Source organism: Malania oleifera, chromosome 3 (genome assembly GCF_029873635.1).
Source record: "Malania oleifera isolate guangnan ecotype guangnan chromosome 3, ASM2987363v1, whole genome shotgun sequence".
Classification (NCBI taxonomy): Eukaryota; Viridiplantae; Streptophyta; class Magnoliopsida; order Santalales; family Ximeniaceae; genus Malania; species Malania oleifera.
The window spans coordinates 52,693,645-52,717,085 of NC_080419.1; the positions used below are offsets into that span (position 1 = coordinate 52,693,645).

Below are 23,441 nucleotides of genomic sequence, written 5' to 3' on the forward strand. Positions count from 1 at the left end.
CCACCTACACTATCCTAGATGCACGACGTATTCCACGTATCTATGTTAAGGAAATACGTCCTAAATCCTTCTCATATTATCGGGTATGGTGAGTTAGAGCTCATTGATTCACTAGTCTATGAGGAGGTACCAGTGCAAATTCTGGACTGAAAGGAACAGGAACTACGTAATAAGAAAATTTCTTCTGGTAAAGGTTCTATGGAGGAATCATGCAATAGAAGAGGCTTCTTGGGAGTTTGAAGAACAGATAAAACAGAAGTACCCACAATTGTTCCAAGAAGTTCAAATGTAATTTAAAAATGTAAGTAAATAGGTAGCATTTCTCTTGCAGGTACATGTAATGCTTTAGTTAGTAAGTGGTATTTTAGTTTTGGGGGAATTTTCTTTTGGTATATGTAATCTCCCAGGACTTGAAATGTAACCATGGTATTCCTCCGCCATAAGTGAGGGTAAGTAATAAAATAAGTATACCATTTTGCCTATTAAGGGATGATGAATTATATGAATAGTAAATTTCGAGGACGAAATTTTATGAGGAGGGGAGAATGTAATAACCCGAAGAATAATGGTATTTAAATAAAGAAGGAGGGAAATGGAAACAAAAACAGAAGGAGGCAGCCGATCTCGATGACGTTGCACATTGGGATGCAATGACCAAGGAAATTTATTAAGTGCTGGTCGACGAACATAAGGGATTCATCGACGAGGGTACAAGAGAGCCTTGTCAATAAAGACAAGTTTCGTCAATGAGAAGATACCGAAAGAGGATTTTTGGAAGTCTGAAATTTGTCGACGAGGGTGCAAGTTCGTCGACGAACTTTCTTCAAGACTCTTTGATGAGGTGACGTGTCTTGTCGACGAATCCAGCCCTATAAATAGAAAAAAACTCGGATTTTAACGCAAAAAATTAGAAATCTCTCTCTCTCTCCCTACGGTTTCTCTCTCATCTCTCTTTTGATTTTGGCTCCATCATTCGCCTGATCGACGATCTAAGGCCACCACGACGCTCTTGGGGAAGTTCTCTCCAAATCTGCCGGAGCGGATCGTTGGTGGAAGCAAATTGAAATTCATCCCTGAATTGAGGTAAAACTTTTTATTCGAAATTTGGTTTTTCCACAGTTGAAAGAAATGATGTACTCGAATAAATAGTGAAGTTTAGTTCTAAGAGTTATCATTTTCAAGGTACTGCTCAGGGTTTCCTACGGGTGTAAGACAAGTATTATAGAGGGGCTTTTCAGTTGTTAGGTAAGGGGATAAATTAAAGTAGTTATTTTCTATTGAAATTACTATTATTTAATAGTAGAATAATTTTCAGAAAGCATGTGATTATATATGAGTATGAGAAAATGTAAGTTTGGCAAAATACTACAATTGTACAAGAAATGTGATTTTAGAACGGAATATATGGTTTCATTCAATTCGTGTGGCGTGAGTATTATTATATATATATATATATATATATATATATAGATACCATGTTAAGTTAAATTTGCAAAATAAGCATGTTGACAAATATTTTCAGGAATAACATGATAAACACTGTAAATTATGATTTCAGAATATATGATATCTTTGACGCAAGGTCGTAATTGATGATCGGCGCAAGGCCGCAATTACTTATGTTATTCAGCGTAAGGCCGCATTTATTCATATTTTCGGCGCAAGGCCGTAATTATTATGTTAAAGTAGGATTTAGAAAATGCTATTTGATTTACGATAAACATTATATGATTATGTACTATATGTTATCAGAACCTAAATGTTAGCTTAGTACAGTTTCAAGAGCACGATACCGTAGCTTATAGATCAGATATCTATGATCAGATTGGTGTTAACCACCCCACGAGGGGGTGGGAGATGGATGATCAATGTGGCTTTCAGTGTAGAGTTGTAGATGTCCACCTCGCAGTTCGGACCAGGGTGTGGCGGGACCATTGTACTTACAGACATTTTTGACTCGGCAGTGATCGGCCAGCCATTATCGAGTCCCGCCTTCGGACTGTACAAGCCGTCATGGGGGGTAATACATGACATCAGCTAGCTATTCATCCTGGGTAGCTTTCAGTATTATAGATTATATCAGATAATACATGATTAGTATGATTACTTGGAAGTATGAAATTATATGTTTGTGAAACCATATTACGATTTATGTTTTGTGCTATGTGAAATGTATGGTATGTGTATTACAACATTAAATATTCATGTCGCCACATAGTTGATTTTAATTTATCTACCTTTACTGAGAGGTATCTCACCCTAAGTTTAAATTATTTCAGAGAACTCGGAGAGATCGGTGAGTCAAGGCCGCCGCTGAGTGAGTTGAGCTTCCCTACTAGAAGGGTAAGTTATGATCTAGGAACAGGAAATTTTTGTTATAAGATCTTAGGTTTATTTTGATATTTTGGAGATTGTATATATAAATACAGCATCTTTGGGAATATAGTAGACTCTGGTATTATGTAATTATTGGTTGATGAATGTGATTTACATTTACTGCTGCCTAGGTTCCGCTGTGTATAACAGGTGTCCCCACTACGCACGGGTTCAGGTTGACTATTTTATTAGCAGGTTGTTACAAACAGAACCTTGAGTCCTCAAATTTTGCAATACGTGTCGCTCACTTGATTTTCGCAGCACGCGTCACTTTCTCGATTTCCGCGACACATATTACTCTCTCTCGATTTTTAAAAAATGCATCACTCGAGGCACGCATCACCCTCTCTCGATTTTTGCGACACACATCATTCTCCCTCAATTTTTGCAAAATGCATCACTCGATATCCATGACATTTGTCGCTCTCTCTCGATTCTCGTGACACACATCGCTCTCTCTCGATTCTCGCGGCACACGTCGCTCTCCCTCGATTTATGCAAAATGCGTCGCTCGATATCCGTGACATGCGTTGCTCTCTCTCGATTCTCGCGGCACACGTTGCTCTCTCTCGATTTCCACAGCACGCGGCCATTCCCCTATAAAAAGGGTTTTCCCTTCTTGAGCTCTAAGCATCACACCTTTTTATCATCTTGAACAATCACATTTCGGTTTGTAGAGATTAGCTCTTCCCAACTTGTTTCTTAGTTGTCTCATTACTCGAAAATGTTGCCAAATCACCCAACTCCCCAAGTTGCTGAGAGCAGCACTAGATCGTCGATCCAAAGATGGAAACCTAGTAAGGAACAACTGGAGATTTTAGAGGAGGCCTTCCACAGCAGTCAAGGGGAACTCCCTTTTATGGAGTGGGCTATCTTGCTTGCAGCACAATTCTGACGGTATGGTCCAATCGAGTCGATAAATGTACACTTTTGGTTTGAGAACCGTATGCGTAGGTGAGGATCAGTTGAAGAAGCCATTATCTCAACTAGTGCCCCACCAATTATCCATCTTACCTCCTCCGCGACTACCGCCCTGAGCAGTGCCCCTGCCATTTTTCCAACCACTTGTACCCTCATCCCTATTGATAATATTCCGTCTATGAAACTTACAACTAACATCACACCAATGAGTCATACCCCTTACAATGGCAATATCGCAGTCACCACACTAAGGGTTTCGGATAATGCCGGCCTACTCCACCATTGCAAAGAGATCCAATACGCATCGAGACTCATGTATAGGTCACTGATGACTCGTTATGATCATCTCCACCAAAGGCCACAAGGGGAAAAAGGCAGCTCTTCGTCCCTCGTCGAACAAACGGACGTTCTCTCCCTTTTTCCGACCCAAGCCGGTGACATTACAAGAGGTCAACTCAGCCAAGAAAGAACCCAGGCAGTTAGTAGTGACACCGCTAGCACTTTGATAGATGTTGACGTTGATCTAAAGCTATAAAGACCAGATTTCGTTTCATTATATATATATATATATTTTTTAATTTATAGGACATGTATAATATATATATATATATATAAAATTATCATTTTCCACATCTTCTGAATTTCTTTTCCATTTCAACCCCTATTAGACCTACGATTCACGCTTCAGTTCCTAAAATAAAATATTTCGCAAAATTGACCATCGGTCTATTTTAAGACTTAGTCAACTCGTTCATCAATTTACTCTTTCAAATAGCGCAACCAATTATACAGTACTCATTTTAAATTAGCAAATTTCGAGGACAAAATTTTTATAAGGAGGGGAGAATGTGATGACCCAAAAATATATGTACGATTAAAGCATAATAATAATAATAATAATAATAATAATAATAATAATAATAATAATAATAATAAAATAATAAAAATGGTAATTAAGTTAATATAAACATAGAAGTGCTTTTTGTAGGATCCTTGATTCCATGTTTGATGCCTAAAAAAGATCTTGTCTTAGCGAGTGCTCAGAGACCATTGTGGCTCAGTCGCTCCCTGGAGGTCGGCCTGGTCAAAATGGAATTTCATAGGATAAACAGGATAGATACTGTTTGTACAACTAAATAAGTACATATACATAAAATAATGTTTTGATAGACATAATTTGTAGAAATACATGGTAAAATAATAATAATGATATAAGTATCCTATGTGGGGCCCACAAGACTGTGTGGGGCCCACATGAGTCTCGAAATCGTGTGGGGTCCACATGAGTCTCGAAACTATATAGGGTTCATAAAATCGTGTGAGGACTATTGAACTTACGTAGGACCCACTTGGGGTCCACATGAGTCTCGAAACAGTTGTAGTATAAGATTATAAAATTTTACTGTTGTAGTTGATGACCAAAGTTTTTATGTAGAAAATTTTAATTTTATATTTATTTTAAAAGCATTTTTTTGAAGTTATAGTATTAAATAGTATTTTACAAAATTATGAAAACTCATTTTGGCCACACACTAATAATAATCTTATTTACTTACTGAACGTCGTCTCACCCCAATCATTATTTTACATTTCAAATCATTTTGAAAAGTGTACCAGAAATCTAGTGTACCAAGTGCATGGGCGAGAATAGAAAGAGCAAAGCAAAAATAAAAAAAATTAGCATAATACCAATTAGAATATGTTTGTATATTCTAGATTTTTAAAAATTTGCATTTTAATAGTTGAGACAAATATTTGTAATAAAGCTAATTAGTGTTCTAGTAATAAAAATAATTTAGATTTATTTGCGTTCGTTGAAAAATGTATATGTAGGAACCCACTCGGGCTCAGGTCCTTACAAGACCACAGTCTACCATAAGAGGTATGGAATAGAAAAGAGGTGGGACTTTCACATTTGAAAGTTTTTGATTGTGTAGCATATGTGCATGTTAGTGATCATGTTAAAAACAAGCTTGATCCAAAGACCTCGAAATGCACCTTCGTCGGTTATGGTAAAGATGAGTGTGGGTATCGCATTTGGGAAGATGAAAACAAAAAGGTGATCAGAAGTAGAGATGTGATATTTAATGAAAATGTGATGTATAAAGAAAGACACACTACAAACCCAATAGAACCCGCAGAACCAATTGTTGGAATCGGTGTGATCCTAAGAGGGGGGTGAATTGGGTTTTAAAAATATTTAAACTAATTTAAACATTTACACCGATTCACCACATATCATATCTCATTCAATGTACACGCGTGTATGCAAAATAATTTTAACAGTGAAAGTAAACATACAAGTGTACAGTATATCTTACCCTATTCATATGATGATTAAATTTAAGAAGATGAGACATATTTTTATAAATTATAGGGAGTCCTAAGGTCAGTCTAGGTCTTCTTTAGGACACTGAAAAAATCTGGGGTCATTCGACCAAACGGTTATCCCTAAGGTCTTTTTAAGGTCATGATTTTGTGTAAGGACCTAGAGTCATTATAAGGTCTTTGAGCTTATCGTTCCTACATGTATGATATGCATTAAATATTACAGACATTTTTCCTATTTACTATTACAGACCCAAATGAATAATAACGAATTACAACATAAATGATCTTCAGGGTCTTCATTTTCCTCTAGGTCTCTGAGTGTCATCATATGATGTTGCCAAAATGAACCTGCACATCAACTCGGCAGACATTAAATACTTGAGTATTTGTCATAATCAAAACAGGGTATGACACATAGGGTCAACAATCTCCCCCTTTTTTATGATAACAAATATTTGTCTACTTCTCCCCCTTTTTGCAATAACAAAAAGGGTCTAAATAAACATTTAAGCATATAGACAAATAATCATCTGAATACAAGATATGTTTGGGAAAAGGTTTTTAGAAAATTCGGTAGCATGCCATTTGAAAATAGAATATTTTTCCCAAAAATACATGTATACAAGTGACCTGATTGAGTAATATATTGACATTATATCCACAACTACTTATTCAAACAGTCCAGTATTCTTAACACATAAAATAGAAGTATAATTTTCAGTCATTCAAGAAATATAATAGCTATATAATGCCAAAAGAATGACAAAGATAACCTCAGCAGTTAAGCACACAAACAATATAACTGGTTATTTAAATGGTTTAAATGTCATGAAAATAAGGTTAGACCATAAACATACACAAACCATTTTCAATTGAAACATATCATAAGACCCGTGAAAGATTTGAGATAAAGACATATGACATATAATACCAAAAAGGAGGTTTGAGCATAAAAACAGTCTAACAAGTTCGCATGCATTTTCATATGAAATTACCGAACCAGTTATGCAATTTTAAAAAATAGATATGTATATAATAAATATATACCCCCCTTTGATATTTGCAAAAAAAATACTGGGGGTGCTTGCTAAAAAAGAAACTTAATTTAATGCAAGCAAGCAACATTTTCTGATTTGTCAATTAAGCACACAAACTGAAATATAACCAGAAAACCACAACCATAATGATCATAAAAATTTAACAATCACATGCAAGATCATAGGGCAAATCAAGTGACTGTGGCAACAATAACATATTTCAAATTTATGACTTTTAATAAAGCATCTCATTTAAACAAATGTCACACTTGATTTAACAACAAATCTAAACTAAACATATTTGTGAGCAAAACAAAATAGGAACTTGTGTTTAGATGTTCTCCTTATCAATTTGAGTACGTGCTTAGATTCTTTAACTATATTGTGACTGTTAAATTAAACTTTTAACTTTAAAATTGTAAAAATATTTAATTATATACATATATATATATATTTTTCCTTATACGTTTCCTTTAGATTGTCATTTAGGTACAAGAATGATCCTTTTCATATAAACATATACTTTTCCTTCAAATCATCAATAACTCTGTACACGTAATTAAATATGTATAAACATATATTGTAAAAATCATCCTTAGGCTTGTTAGTCGTAAGTCATGTTTACCCCCATGATTGGTTTGTGCGGTCCAAAGACTAGCCTTAGTGTCGACCAAACGAAATCAATGTACGTAATCATTAAGTGAGATTTTTCTTATTAAGTCCTAATCCGGAACCATGTTTGCACTCAGGAGAAATTCACTAACATATAAAACCACTCTATAAATAGTGTGAGTACATTCTGATCCGTTTAAACTTTAAGTTATGGTACCGAACATTTGTAACTTTGAATTTCTTTTGTTATAAAGGGTTTTAAAATCATCTTATTATAATTTATGCAATTTAAAATAATAGCATGAAAATCTCATCTTTACTCATATTTTCATGAAACATGCAACGTAGAAATAAACTCATGCCACACAATTTTTGTGTTGAATATATATATATATATATATATATATATATATATATATTTTAAATAGAAAGAAATGCTGAAAATTACCTGAGTAGATTAGAATATTTCTTAACCAAAAAATAAATATAAGAATTTTAAAGATTAAAACTGGTATAATTAAATATGCGTAAAAATAAACTCAGGAGAATTTTATGAAACTAAGTAACATAATCGAAATTTACTTACAAGTAAACTCAGGTATAAATTTAAAATGAAAATCTAACATAATTAAATTTACTTATATCTTTCTTTACCTTGAATACAACGAATATCTCTAAAAAATGAGATCAGAAATAGTAGGTGTGTAAGAATTTAATTATAACCAAATTTCTGTCTCCACCACTAATTCTTTCACTCACTAATCTTTCTCTTTTTTGGAAATTTTTTGTAAAAAATAAAGGTTGAGAGCTTTCTATTTATAGGAAAATTTTGGGGAAGAAATGGAATTTGTAAAAGTATGGGGAGAGAGGTGAAATTATAATTTTTTTAAAATTAAGAAATGGACATGGGATGGACTAGGTATGGGCTAAGTATGAGATGGGGATGGGTATCATGTGGGGGAAATGGGAGTGCTTGCCAACACTCCCATTTAATTAATTTTTAATTAATTTACTTAATTAATTAATTACTTAATTAATTTTTTAAATATATTTTTTAAATCATTATTATTATTTTTAAGCTATGTTTTAGTATTTATTTATTTTGAAAAAAAAATAAGTTCGAATTTCGAAAACTCATGTGGGCCCACACAACTTTGAGACCCAAGTGGATTCTGCGTAACTCCAATAGTCCTTATATGATTTTATGAGCACTACACAGTTTCGAGACTCATGTGGGCCCCACACGGTCTTGTGGGCCTCGCATAGGATACCTATATTATTATTATTATTATTATTATTATATATTTGTACAAATATGTCAGTCAAAACATTATTTTATATGCTTATTTACGTATACAAACAGTGTCTACCCTATTTATTCTATGAAATTCCGTTTTGACTAGGCCGACTTCTAAGGAGCGACTGAACCACAATGGTCTCTAAACGCTCGCTTAGATAAGGTCTTTCTTAGGCATCAAACATGAAATCAAGGATAATAATAAAGAAACACTTTCGTTTTGATACTAACTAAATGACCATTATTCTACATTTTTTTTTTTTTGGGTTATTACACAATATATAATTCTCATCAATTGCATCCGCCATGCAGGAGGCATTCTAGACTATGCATGCACTCAAAATATTCAATATATCTCAATAGTAGTTTGTGCTAGGAAAATACATAAACTATCCATCAAAGAAATTTTAATCATTTATTGAATCATGGATAGTGCTGCAATGTTATATACATATAGACATAAAGGCACAAACAATATAAGGATATGAAAGCATTTTAGTTTATATAACCATGAAGAATAAAAGCTCCCCCTGAGTTATGCACTCAACCATTTAATGCCTTTTTCATTTTCTAATTTCTTTAGCCAAGGTTATTAAGATTTTTAATGAATTTAGACTTGGCATGAATGCTTTAGGCTTATTGGACCAAAAAGTCACAATGAGTATTCATTAAGATGATAACCCTATGTCTACCTCTTTTCTTAAGAATTAAAATATGTGTAAGAGGCACAAAATTGAATGGCGTTGAATTTTAACTACATATGCATAGGTCTCTTTTAAATTTCATTTCATCTAGTGCAATCCCTTTAGCCATTCAACACATTTTTAAACGATTTGAAGCTCTAAAGGATTTGATTTAATGTTTGAGAGCTTATGAAAATAATTCAAATGAATACTTTTAACAATTGAATTATCATTAGGTTCAGAAAAGTATTCAGAAGTGAGCATATGTGGACAATATTAAAGTAGTTTTATGATAGTGCATATGTCCAAACCATTTTGACAAAGAGCGACAAGGAAGATATGATTTTTGAACATAGCTCTTCGGTGATTGGAAGTATCCTTTAAATATGATCAAAATTTAGAATAAGGATACAAACCAAGAAAAAAGATGAATCTTTACCTGGTGTGATGGTGAACCAAAATAGAAGATTTTACATTTTTAAGCATAAAGGGAACATTTTGATTACCTTAGTGATTACCTCAAATTTTGATTACAAGGGATGTCTTTTTAAACAAGCACTTGTATAATAGACATTTTTTATCATTAGTGCTTAAGCCTAGAGTAATGACTGCTACTTGTTCAAGACTTTAAAGTTCAAGGATGGGTTTAGGATTAAATGATATATAGTTTGAGGTGAATCCCCTAAACCACACGCTTGTGCTATGGACAATAGTAGCTTAACTTAAGATGATTTATCTTTAAACATGAGTTAAGCATTTGAATTATTTTCCAAGAAAATATGCTTTGTCCATTTTGAAGTGGATTTCCATTCAAGTATGCTACAACAAATGTTTTCATATTTTGCCCAATCATCATGATATTTCTTTATTAAGTGATTAGATTGGATATTTTACTTGACTTTTCATATTGGCTTAATTATCTAGGATTCTTAGTGTTCAATATAGTGTATAGTGAATGCATCTACTAAAAATTTTCATTTTAAGCACCAATCACTTTCCAAGCCTACAGTGATCACAACCCCTAAACCTAATAACTAAGGAATAATTAAATAATTATGCAATATTAATTTTGATCCATTTTACCTTAGGTCCTATAGGGTTTGCTTTGCTGATTATCTATTTCATTTCCTTTTCTAAACCTATGGTACTTTTAAGCAAGCAATTAAACCATGCGTGCCACATAGTTTTGCAAAATAAGCAGGTATTGAATATATATAAAAGATTGTGCTTATTTATTCTTTATTTTTTTTTTTCAGTGAGGTTAGACTATTGGTTTTATGCAAACAACCTGAATCCTTTTTGAAAAGAATTTTCTTTTTAAGTCTGAAGGGGTTGTTTAGGTTATCTTTCTCACTTGAGGATTTTAAAAACATTTTAGAATAATATTTAATTTTTCTTTCTAAGCAAATGAATTTCAAAACCTTCTCAATTTTTCTCCTTTTTAGAGTGGCTTGATATTCTTCCAAATCATTTAAATGCTTCGCCACCTTTTCATTTTCATTTTTCAAAAATGTTTTCCTCTTTGATATCTCAACTAGAATTCAATGCATTTTAAATGAAGTCTTTTCTAATTTTCCATATGAAGACATCTCATCAAATGATTCATCACCGGATTTATTAAATTGAAAAACACATGAATCATTGCATGCATTCATACCATCATCATCACAAGAAACATTTGAAGATTCATCACAAAATATATTATTGGAATCAACAGATGAATCATCATATGTAATATTAACAGAATTATCATTATGTTCAATAGATGATTCAGCATGTGACATAACATAGCATTCAGCACAGGAATCATCAATCGATTTATCATTAGATTCAGTACATGTTATATAGCAACATTCACAACAGGGGTCATCAAAAGAGATAGAGTGAGAATCATATACCTTACTGTCTGTAAATGCTACATGCTCATGATTTACCTCCTCCTGATCATTTGAACTTGGAGCATCCAGAGGAGTGATCTCTTTCTCCTAGGTCTCTCCATATTTTCTTTTAAGTTCATCCCAAATATCCTTTGCACTTGCACTTACACATGCCAAACTCTCAAGTAAAATATTAGAATCTAATGCAAGATATAATATGTCCATGGCATATGAATTCACATGCATTAACCTAATATCATTTTTTAGGTGGTGTAATCGACACCACAAAATACAGTAGGCCTAGAAGGTGACTGTCCCTCTCCAAATGAGGATACACCAAATTGAGTTGTTGCGATCTTTTTGCAAAAACGTTTAAGTTTACTGCAACGAGACTCTGATACCAATTGTTAGCTTTGGTGTATTCCAAAGAGAGGGGGGGTGTGAATTTAAATTTTAAAATTTATCTCCTAGGTTAAACGAGATACCCCTATAACACAACCCAGGGTCTTTTTAATCATATACGGAAATTAAATCATGCACAACATTCACAATATAACATACATGTGCTGTAAATATCAAGTGCGAAAATATAAATAGACACACGTTATGTTATCGGGGTTCGGCCAATACTGCTTACGCTCCTGCCTCTAACTTGCAAGCCCAAGGATTCCACTAATGCTCACTTAACGGGTGGAGCGATACCGGTTACAATCAGGTCAATTCAAGGGGCTGAGCTCAATCAACACGCCTTACCAGGATGACGCACCTAACTTTCCTAACCGGGTCTAAGTCAGTCCGGGACTATTTATCAGGGTTAGTCTCCCTCTTCAGGCCCTAACTAAATAAGAACTCAAAACTAAAAAATAAAAAAATAAAACAAACTAAAACCCTAAATTTCTTCTCCAATCACCATTTGTCTCGACAAGAGTTGGTATCTCATCTTCAATCTTAGCCTTAACCTCTTCTCAAAAATCTCCACTCTTCTCCAAAATCTCATCTTATATTGCTTATAATTGAAATGTATAAGAATTCTTTATCATATATAAATGGGAAATTTCAAATCCTTGATAAATAAAACCATTTATGGAAATATAAATAATTATAAGAAAAATAAAAAACCCATGGATGATGCTGTATATTCTCATATCTCAACTGGGAAACTTCAAAATAGGTCAACTCTAATATTTAAAAAACCATACCTGATTTGGGAGAGCGCGGCCAGAGGCGGGGTTGGGAGGTAGAGGACTCCCAACATATTAAGGGTAGAATGGAGAGGGAGCATGACTATTAAGGGGAGAATTAAAGAGAGAATTGAGAGTTTGAGATCTTAGAGAGAATGAAAGATAAGGAGTTGGAGAATTACAAAGCATAATTGATGATTAAGAGCTTGAAGGAAGAAAAGGCAGATTGAAAAGACGAAGCTTAAAACTCTACAGAGTTCATGATCTAATCTTACTTTATTCGATTCACGTTCTTGCATTGATTAGACTATAAGTTTATAGAAATCAAAATCAAAATAAGATTGTTGTGTATATTGCGTTCATAATCAAAATATGATGAAAGGATGTATGATGAATGTAGGGTTTCTAAAATCAACATTTATTTGATCTTTAGTTTTTAAAAATAGATAGTATTCGATGTATAGGATTATTGTGTATTAATATAAAAATTCAAATTTTAGTTGATGATTGTGTTTCTTCAAAAATTGAATGCAAACTGCCTTTAAAATCAGGAAGAGAACTTGTGTTTTCTTGTGTTGTTCATAAGTCAAAGTCATAACCTATTTTCAAAACCAATACAAGAACATCATGATTAGGGCTGTATTCGGTTATGGTCAGTTTAGTTTTAGCCAAAACCGTTAACAGACCTGAACTCTTCAATTCAAAACAACTGCACTTACGCACAAGACTTTCATTTCTTTTAAAATCTATACATGTTCATAGATCCATTGAAACATTGAACTAAAAAAATTTGAAATAGTTTAACAATTAAATACCAACCTTAAAAGTTAAAGAAATGAGATATATTTTGATTATTCAATTTTTTAGGTTTGTTATATTTCCAAAAACAAAACCAAAACCAAAACCAAAATTGACAACCAATTTTGAAATATGTGGGAAAATAAAATTGAATATGCAATGGAAAAATCGATCAATTTGTGAAATGATTTGATTTCAATTCGGCTTTCAATTTTTCAATAATTTTTGTATACTCTGCTGATTTCAAAATTGTAGAGAATTATGATTTGGTGTTGGTGTTGTGTTCAAATTTAAACAGACTACTGTTTGGTGCAACAATTATTTTTTGTTATTAATTTTTATTATAATAATAATATAATTTTATTTATAAACTAATTGCATTAACTTATAATAAATTATAACTAATTCTCTCCTAAGATGGACAATCCGCCACAGGCTCGAGGTTAATGAGGTAAATGAGAAATGGATATTACCCAAAGCCAAAACGAACGAAACACGAGGGCATCGTGGTCACAATACAGCTCTAGAGTGCGAACCAAACGGGGGTGGCGTCTTTGCTTCTTCTCGCTCTCCAATTTGTCCAAATCTCTCGCCAGTGGACGAAAATTTTTGGCCGCGGCTTTTGTATTTCATCGAGAGCCTAAATATATCTTTTGCTCTGTTTGCTTTGATTTCTGACCTCCAATCTGATTTCAATGTTCCCCCCTTCAATCCGTGGTTGAATGTTAGGGTTTTGTGACTGCACGCTGATATGATAGGGGCGGATTGATTGATTTTGGAGTTCCTTCTAATTTCTCAAGTATCTGAACGTGAAGTGCGTTTAAGATCTATGGTTTGCGGTGCTTCGTTGATTGATTTTGTGAGTGTGATCGGCTAAGTTCTGTTGGGTGTTTAAGTTCTCAGAAATCGTTGATTTGTGAAAACTAGGGTTTTATGGCTGATCGTAGCTCCGCGGTTGCCAAACCAATATGGATGAAACAAGCGGAGGAGGCGAAACTCAAGAGCGAAGCTGAAAAAGCTGCAGCTGCAAAAGCGGCTTTTGAGGCCACTTTTAAGGATGTAGACAAGAATCGGGAAAAAGAGGCGGGGTCTACTTCTTCCGACAGTGAGGGCGAAGAAGCTGAGGACCTGGAGAAGAAGCCAATTGGGCCGGTGGAGCCTGCAAAGTGCACTGCAGCCGGGGCTGGTATAGCTGGTGGAGCTGCTTGTGCACCATCTTCATTTGTTGTGGTGACGAGGGACGTGGATGGGAGGAAAGTCCCAAATGGTGGTGCGCAAATTAAGGTGAATGTTTCACCCGGCGTGGGTGTGGGGGGATCAGAACAAGAAGGGATTGTTAAAGATCAGGGGGACGGGACATATACGGTTACTTATGTGGTTCCGAAGAGAGGGAACTACATGGTGAATGTTGAGTGTAACGGGAAACCTATAATGGGGAGCCCGTTTCCAGTGTTCTTCAGTGCAGGTACATGCTTTAACAATTTTGTTTTGACAAGTTTTTTGTGTTACTATGGGTTGGTGCATGTGGATGCTTGAAAATGTATGCGCCTATAAGTGCATTTTCTGAGTCCCCGTTCCAAATTTCATTACTTCGTGAAATGTGGAGTGTGTACGTACTTGTATTGGTGCAGGTACATGTGCAAACATCAATTATTACTTTATGAAAGTGAATGTATGCGTGTTTTGTTGCAAGCATATGCACAAGCATGCAGTGATGTGGAACTCGTAGAACCCAAAATTGTGGTTGATAGATTTATCAATTTGTTATCTAGTAAGCAAGAATAACACGGTATTTTGGATTATTGAATTCCGTTGATGAAGTACAATTAAGTGCTTAATCTTTTTTTTATTCCTTTGCATATCTTAGGGGTATGTCTTGTTTTTTGATTATAAAATGTGAGTTGGTGCATAATTGTATTCCATTATGTGTTTGTTTTTTTTGTATTGTTTGTTTGTGTATGTGTGTCGCCAACACCCCCCCCCCCCCCAAATTTTTTTTTATGTCTATTTTGCTGTCTTGGACCCATATTTGAAATTTCTAATTACAGTTATGTTTTATTTTCTTGCCACATACAACTTTTTGTTGAAAAATACTTTTTGACTTATTTGTGGTTGATTGTCATTAAATTTGAAATTCAATGTATTGATAATTCAAGAAGTTTGCTGTGCTACAGGTACGACTTCTGGAGGACTGCTTGGTTTAGCCCCTACATCAACATTTCCAAATCTAGTTAACCAAACAATGCCCAACATGCCAAATTATTCAGGGTCTGTGTCTGGGGCATTTCCAGGATTACTTGGAATGATTCCTGGCATTGTTCCTGGTGCTTCGGGAGGGGCAGTTTTGCCTGGAATTGGGGCCTCCCTTGGGGAGGTTTGCCGAGAATACCTTAATGGGCGTTGTGCCAAAACTGATTGCAAGTTCAGCCATCCACCCCACAATTTGTTGATGACAGCATTAGCTGCAACAACAAATGTGGGGACTGTGAGTCAAGTACCCATGGCCCCTTCTGCAGCTGCAATGGCTGCTGCTCAAGCAATTGTTGCTGCTCAAGCCCTTCAAGCCCACGCTGCTCAGGTGCAAGCGCAAGCACAGTCAACCAGAGACCCATCTGGTATCCTTCATATATCATTATCTTATAAATTATAATAACTAGGTGAATGCTTGCGCGATGTGTTTGGTGCATTTGCTAGCTCAAGCTACAGTTTCAAACTCAAGGTTGTAAGTATGATTATAAAATCCACTAGGAGGTTGCCTATTCCTTATTTTAAAAAGCATTATCAATAACACAATCTATCAAAACATGCTTCTGCAATGCTCACAAGTACCACATCTGTGTGATGCCATGTCATATTAAGAAAGCAAACAATAACCAAATGTTGACGAAAAATATCATTCAAGTAGTACAGCTGTTTTTGTTATTTTTAAGTTGGCATGTAGTTTTGTAGTGCTTGTTGATTATAATTAGTATTCTCCTGCAAAAATGTGAGAAATATGAATAATTCAACGTGCTCAACATTTTTGGATATCTATATATGAAAATGAAATGCGAGCTTTTATTGTTGAAGTTATGGCATTATGAACAGGCTAAAAAAAAGAAATATAAAGCAATTATAATGATGTGTACCTCATCAAGCCAAAATGTTTTTCCCAAAGAAATAAAATGGAATTGATTCTATGGTCACTGTCTATTTTAAAGAAGCTGATTTCTTCATTCACGTTCATGCCACAAAATTACTTAATTTTATTCATTATGGGGATGGAAAAATCACCTTCTCTTTCCTCTTCATTGTGAAAATTGAAGAAGAATGCATGCATCCAAATTCTAACCATGTTTACTTGTCATAATGAGAGGATTTTTCCTGCTCAACATGCATTTTTTAGGGAACACTTAGCTAACAGCAAACAAAAGAATTTGGAAATATATAAAAAGCAACTGTGGGAAGCAAGTCTGACCATTTTGACATAATTGAACCCATAATCTAAAGTGAAGGACAGAGAATTGCAACACAAAAATTTATTCAAAGCGGTGAATCCAAATTGCATCCTATATGAACAAATTTAAATTTATATTTATGTACTTTGCGTGCTAGCCATTTCAACTGACAATTTACAGGCAATTGTGTACTGTGAATGAGCAAAAGCAAATCTATTTTAGATACTATTAAAACCCTAGTTGAGCAAAAACCAAATAAAATTTAGATTTATATGTGACTACTACAAAACAAAGACCAATAGATTTAAGGGTAGTTAATGTCAGCTGTAGTGTACATATTCACCCTCTATGTTGAGTTTCCATACTATAATTTATCTTATTAGATTAGATACGAATATTACAGACAAATGCCGATAGATTGGTTAGCAGAGGAAGGAGGGAGAAAGGGAAGAGCTCTTTCCCTTATTCCCCATGCTATTTTTTGGGCGGTGTGGAGAGAAACAGAAGGGCTTTCGATCAGACGGCCTCTTACTGTGCAGGCTGGCAAGTTAACTGGATTTGTATGATCTGTAGTTGGCATAGTGGGAAATCTGGGGGGGACTTTTCTGTGATTCTGGATTTTCTTGATGTACTTCAGTGATTGGTGTTTTGTTTATCTTTGTTCTATCTGTGTTTGACTGGCATCTTCCTGATGCCTTTCTTTCTTCTAATAAAATTTCCTTGCTGATAAAAAATGAGATCAGTGAATGGTATCGGCACTTTGCAAGCAAAGATGTTTGAGATCTCCAATTTTTTTTTTAAATATTTTAATTATTATAAAAAAATATTAAGAGAGAAACAATGTGTAAATAGAGGACTGTTCTTCAAAGAGACAAAATAAAAAACAGAAAAGAAAAGAAAAGGTGTAAACAATAAGAGCTGTCCCCCCAATCCCTTTGCAGGTTGAACAGCGATATCCCCTTGGAAAACCCAAAAGAAAGAGCTCAAAAAGAGGCGGGAAACTCAACTCATCCCATAACAAACGAGCAGAGGTTGTGCGTTCTGGAGATTTTTATCCAAAGGGTCCATAAAGTAGCAAAAACTGCTTGTCTCCATCAAGCCCTACAGCCCCTACCCTTTCTGGATTTTCTGAAAGCATAAAAGCTCACTTGTAGGAATCACCCATGACCTGTGGAGCCACCCAAGCTTCACTAAAACATGATATGAGAGCACGCCGAATATAGACACCTGGGAGTGAAGGAAGAGGTTTATGTTTGTTTCATTTACTCATGACGCATGGTGCACATATCAGGGACTTTGGGCCTTATAGGGTCTTCTGCACTTAACTAGGTTGCAGGCATCAAACCTAGAGAGACATCTGAACTGAACATTTTGATCTTAAAAGGAACCATAGCCTTCCAAATGATATGGCTCCAAAGAAAATGATTGTGAAAACATCGGAGGGAGTTTTAAGGAGGTGAAGGAAAAGGGTTTTGTGGAAATAAGTTTTGAAGAATCCCCCTCCCAATCTGTCTCATCTCCCCCTATTAGGAGTAACAAAAGGCTCTAGAATGTGAGGCCTCCTCCATAGAAAAGAAAGAGCTGATAGGTGCATTGTGAAGGGTGGAAATCTTAAAAAGACGGGGCACCATTTACTCCAGTGAACTCTCACCAGCCCAAAAATCCTCTCAAAACTGAGCCACTCACTATCTATTGAAATGAGGGAGATGGAAAAAACAAACTAGTAACTTGAGAAACAATTTTCTCCATTAACTCCAGTGAACTCTCACCAGCCCAAAAATCCTCTCAAAACTGAGCCACTCACTATCTACTTTGAAACGAGGGAGAGGGAAAAAACAAACAAGTAACTTGAGAAACAAACTTCTAGGGGCTTGCATGAGAAGCAATGTCAGATGGCCCAGTACATTTTAAAGCTACCCTTTTTTGGGGAGAAAAAGTCCTTCAAAAAGTAATCTAGAAGTACTTTTTGACTACTTGTAAGAAGTCGTAGAGAGGAGGTGGCAATCATCTGCTGGGCTTATTTGTAATTTGACCCTCTTATCTATCACTCCCTTTTCCTCCTTATCTCCCCGAGCCTTGCCTCTTTCTCTCTCTCTCTCTCTTGGATGTAGCTTAGAAATCCAGTGTCGTGGCCAAAGCTTAGAAATCGAGCATTCGTGGCCGTAGTGTCGGGCGCTCTCACATTGCCTAGCTGGACAAATAATACTTGAGAGAAGGGAGCCCCAAGTCCCGCTATCAGGCTGTCGTCACTATTGGCTTCTCCTCGTCTTCAAGTTTGATTGCGTTCTTGGCACCTGTAGAGACTCCATACTCCAGCTTTAGAACGATAATCTCTTGGAGGCTTTGGCAGAGCAAGGCTTTGAGCTCTGGCTTCAGTGATTGGGTTTTTTCTCGCCTCCCAAAGTTCATTCTGATGTTGCTGATTAGGTCCTTGCACCCAAGTTAGATTTTGGATCTGGAAGGGGAATTTTGTTTGCCCAATGCCCACATTAATAACAATATTTTTTTTAATAATTTATGATATTTTCTACTTAATAACAATATAATATTGTTAATTATAAAATAATAATGATAAATTATATTAATTAAAAACATTAATTTAATTAATAATGTTACTAACATAATTTAATAATGACATTATTTTATTATGCATTAGAATATATAAATTATAATAAGATTATACAGCACTTATGAAAGAAAGAGCATTCAAACACTACTTATTTTTAAGTACTTATAATCATTATTTTTTTCTAGGACACAACCAATCAGTACTTATGATTTTCATTACTTTTCCAGATAAGCACTTATTTCAGAAACATACTTTTGTATAAATGGTTCCAAACGATCCCCATTGCCAAGGCCCAGATCTCTTTTGATTTAGGTCTAGATAGTAATTTGTTCCAATCTGACACATAAACAAAGACAAGGATAATTTTTCTAAAAAGAACTCTCTCTGAAAAAGATAAAATAAAAAAGAAAAGGCCCGATATTGTATACAAAAAAGAAGAAGAAGGAGGAATATGTTTTTTTTGACATGAAATGGATATATCCATATATCTCTTCACTCATATTATGAAATGATAAAATATTGTGAAGCCTATACCAAGAATTGGTTCATGCAAGTCTCCCGATAATGAGGTTCTTTCTTATTCTCCCCAAACTGGACCAAATAAAGTCATACATCAGCCTCTCAAGGATGCTAGCTACACTCTCAGGAACTCTTAAAAGATGTAAGAAATAAATGGTATTGTTGGAGAGGGAGGCACTAATGATCGTAATACAACCTCTGTGAGATAAACATGCCCTTTTCCACCCACCAACCTCCTACCAACCCTCCCAACGACAGGCTCCCAAAAGGTTGTGGAAATAGGATTTCCTTTGAGGGGGAGATCAAGATAAGGAAGAGGCTAATCTGAAGTGACACAACTCACCAAGACCCTAAACTGGTCTAATTCCCTACCCCCATATTAGTGCTGACCACTCCACTCTTAGACAAGTTGATCTTTAATCCTGGAGTTAGAGAGCTGTAAATGTTTGAATCAAGAAATTAGAGAGCCATAGGAATGCAGCAGCAGCAGCCTCTTATAGAATCCCTTGGGAATGTTGAACTTGAATATGTTGAACAATAATTTCATAGCATCATGTGTAGAGAACTGCAACGATATGTCAATCTACTGATTCTGGATTCTGCTCTTGGGAAGATTGAATGTCAGGGAGATGATTTGGAATACCATCAAAACTTATTTTTGGAATCAGGGATTTGTTACACTTTTTAGCCAAACAGACACGGCCTTTCTTTTCATGGCAAGCTGTCAAATTTAAACTTTTTTATTGGTGACTTTTTGAAGTAATTGCTGTCAATCTTACCCCACTCCTTTGTTTTTTATTCCAGTGTATTCTAGGCAATATTAACAATATAATTTCTGAATATTTGATAAGGAATGCAGCAAAAAGATTTGAAAATACTGCACCAACATTTTGATAAAGTACACAATAATGACAGAGGGCGAGCCTTGACTGAATGGCAAGGGTGTTATATCCAATCTGAAGATCGAAAGGTTCAAATTGTAGAAACAGCCTCTCCTAGAATGGAGGTAATATTGTGCATATCTTGCCTTTGGCCCTTGATGGCGTGGGAGCCTTGTGCAGTGGGTGCTGTTATTATTATTATTATTATTTTTTAGCATTTATCAAGTTATTAACAAACTAAAAGAAAAATTCAAGCAATATATACAAATATTCATAGGTGACGGGGGTTGCTTTCAGCAAAGAGCATTGTCTGATCTGCTACAAATGGAGGGTATCAACAAAAAAGTGATTGTTAGTTAAAAGTATGGGGTTAAAGCAGAAAAAAAGACTTAACATAGACTGAGTATGTATCACTTTGAATTTCAAATTTTTTTGGAAGTTGAAGCATTATTTATTATTATTCTTTTTGGTGATGGGCAGTGGTGATTTTTGTGGAGTTGAAGACAAGAAAAGTTGTTCTGGTCCAGACCATGCGAGAAGGGCTATAATCTATGGGTAGGTATGAGGGCAGAAGGAGGCTCCTTTAGCCTGAAGCTGCCAATGAATAGATGGGGTTGTTTCTTGTGCCTTGAAAGAATCAGTGAGGCTGGGTGGAATCTATTCCAGAGGGAGTAAAAGCCTCAAGTTGGTGGTTGTTTCTTGGGCCTTGAAGGAGATACACTGAAAAGTGAGGCAGTTGCCTAGAGATCTGTGATTGTTGGTCAAATGACATGGAGAAAATAAGAGAAATGGCAAGGGGGAAAGCAAGGTTGGAGAAAGAGTTGAGGCTTTCCAAAGACTCTTGGAAGGACTGTTGTATGCTGATATGCTCAGGGAAGTGGATGTCAATAAATTCAAAATCTTTTGCCAAAGTTGTGGTTCACAAATGCAAGGATTTGGAGAAATATAAGCAACAAAAGTTTCCTATTAATGTATGTAGTATGTACCTCCTAGGTTGGGGTGAGTTTTTATGTTTATAGCACTATTTCAATTTTCATATTGATTGGGCCTCTCTCCTATGAGCCTAAGGTTGAGATATCAAATGGTACAAAGTGTTTATTGTAAGGGAAATACCAGCGCAAATGTGGGTCGAAAAGAAGGTGGGTGTAAAGGTTGCTATAAAGTTTGGTGAAGCCCGACTTTGAGCAACTAGAGTGTCATGTTGGCTATGTTGTTTGGGCCTGAACCAAGAGTCCAAGACGAATAGGAAAGGATCACGTGAGATGAGGATAGAAGGGTCTTTGATGCAGATATTGGAAGAACTTGATGATCTTCTGTAGAAAAAATGCTGCAAAGAAGGGTGTGGAAGAGGAGCCTAGAGGTATTTCAAAGCTTTTGGAGGAATTTCAAAGCTACTATTTCAAATCCAAAGTTAAGAGATATGCCATGAAAGATCCATGATTACGAGATTATTCAAAAGAGAAAGGGGATGATGTGAAAGGATCTGCTATGATTTAGGCTCAGTATCATTGATCCAGACACTGTCATCCCTGTGTGGGGCGAAAGTTATATCTTGTAATAAGTAGTAGTTTAATGAGGATACTGAGTCAAGCAATTTGTGATTCTCAATTTGATATGTTGGAAGAAATAGTTGATTGAGTTAGGTAGCGTCTGCAAATTGGAGAAACGATTGGTATTTGATCATCTAATGACAGAGAATGGATTTGAAGATGCTAATAATCTTTTTAAAGAGGCACTTTGATAGCCAAAGTACGATATTATTTTGGAAATTGAGGTAGTTTTGGGTGATGTTTCTTGTTTGAGTGTAAGGAAAAAGGGGAGGTTATAATCTAGAGAGGTCCCCTGAGAATGCCCAGGTTGGTGTTCTCCATTTGAAGGATGAAGCAGACCAATCTTTGCATTGAAGGAGTGGGCATCTTTTGGCTTCAAGCGTAAGGAAAAAGGGGGGGAGGTTAATCTAGAGAGGTCCCCTGAGAATGCCCAGTTTGGTGTTCTCCATTCGAAGGATGAAGAAGACCAATCTTTGCATTGAAGGAGTGGGCATCTTTTGGCTTCGTTCCTTTCCGTGGTTGTTCATGACTTGGTTGCTGATTGTGTTTTTGAATGTCTCATTGGTAAATTGCTTTAAAACCTGCGAAGGACAATCAAGAGAACTATGTTCCATAAAAGTATTCTTCCTATACTCAAAAACTTTGCCTAAATTCATTGATGCATCTCTGTGCCAAAGAGATTAAGTTTATACAGGAGGGGTAATTTCTGTTAGCCTTTTTGTTTTTATTTTTGTTTTTTTTTTGGGGGAGTGGGGGTGAAGAGATGGGTATTTAGTTGTGTCCTTTGGGGTGATTAGCTGGAATGGTGAGGTCGTGAGGTGAGGAAGAGAGGGTTGATCAAGAAAGTTTTGATTAAACATTCTCCTTTCTTTATCTTCTTGCATGAAACTAAACTTGAGGGTATGGATGCAGGTAGTGGTGTAATTACTAGCCACACCCATTAACCCACCCACACCCATCATAAATAAAAGGGTTTGGGTACATCCATATAATTATATGAGTCATAAATGGGTAAGCAATTTAGACCCTTTTATTAAATGGGTAAGATGGGTGTACCCTCATAAGTCATAACCCATCAACCCATTTAAATTTCCAATCTTATTAATTATAATTATTAATTAATCTATTTAATTTATCACATTTAAAAGTATGCTACAAGTAAGTAACTAATATTATAAATTTAAATCTCTATGTACATAATGTAATTATGTATTGTTTGGTTTGAATGTTTATATAATTATGTTCATATTTTGATTTGGTTTTCAAACTAATTAATATGCATGCATGTTAATAATTGCATATTTGGTTCGGTTTAGTATCCGTAATTGTGTCCATATGTGATTGTAGTATTATCAATGCTTATCATTTGTAA

General features: G+C 35.2%; 1 protein-coding gene across 1 annotated transcript in view; it reads left to right on the plus strand.

The window, feature by feature from the left end:
* The first annotated feature begins 13,558 nt into the window (after nucleotides 1-13,558).
* LOC131151043 (uncharacterized) overlaps nucleotides 13,559-23,441 on the plus strand; it is a 39,120-nt gene continuing 29,237 nt past the window's right edge. Inside the window, exons 1-2 of the mRNA XM_058102214.1 lie at nucleotides 13,559-14,578; nucleotides 15,288-15,728. Of these exons, the coding sequence (XP_057958197.1) occupies nucleotides 14,047-14,578; nucleotides 15,288-15,728 (973 nt within the window). The 5' untranslated portion in view covers nucleotides 13,559-14,046. The remainder of the gene's footprint in view (nucleotides 14,579-15,287; nucleotides 15,729-23,441) is intronic.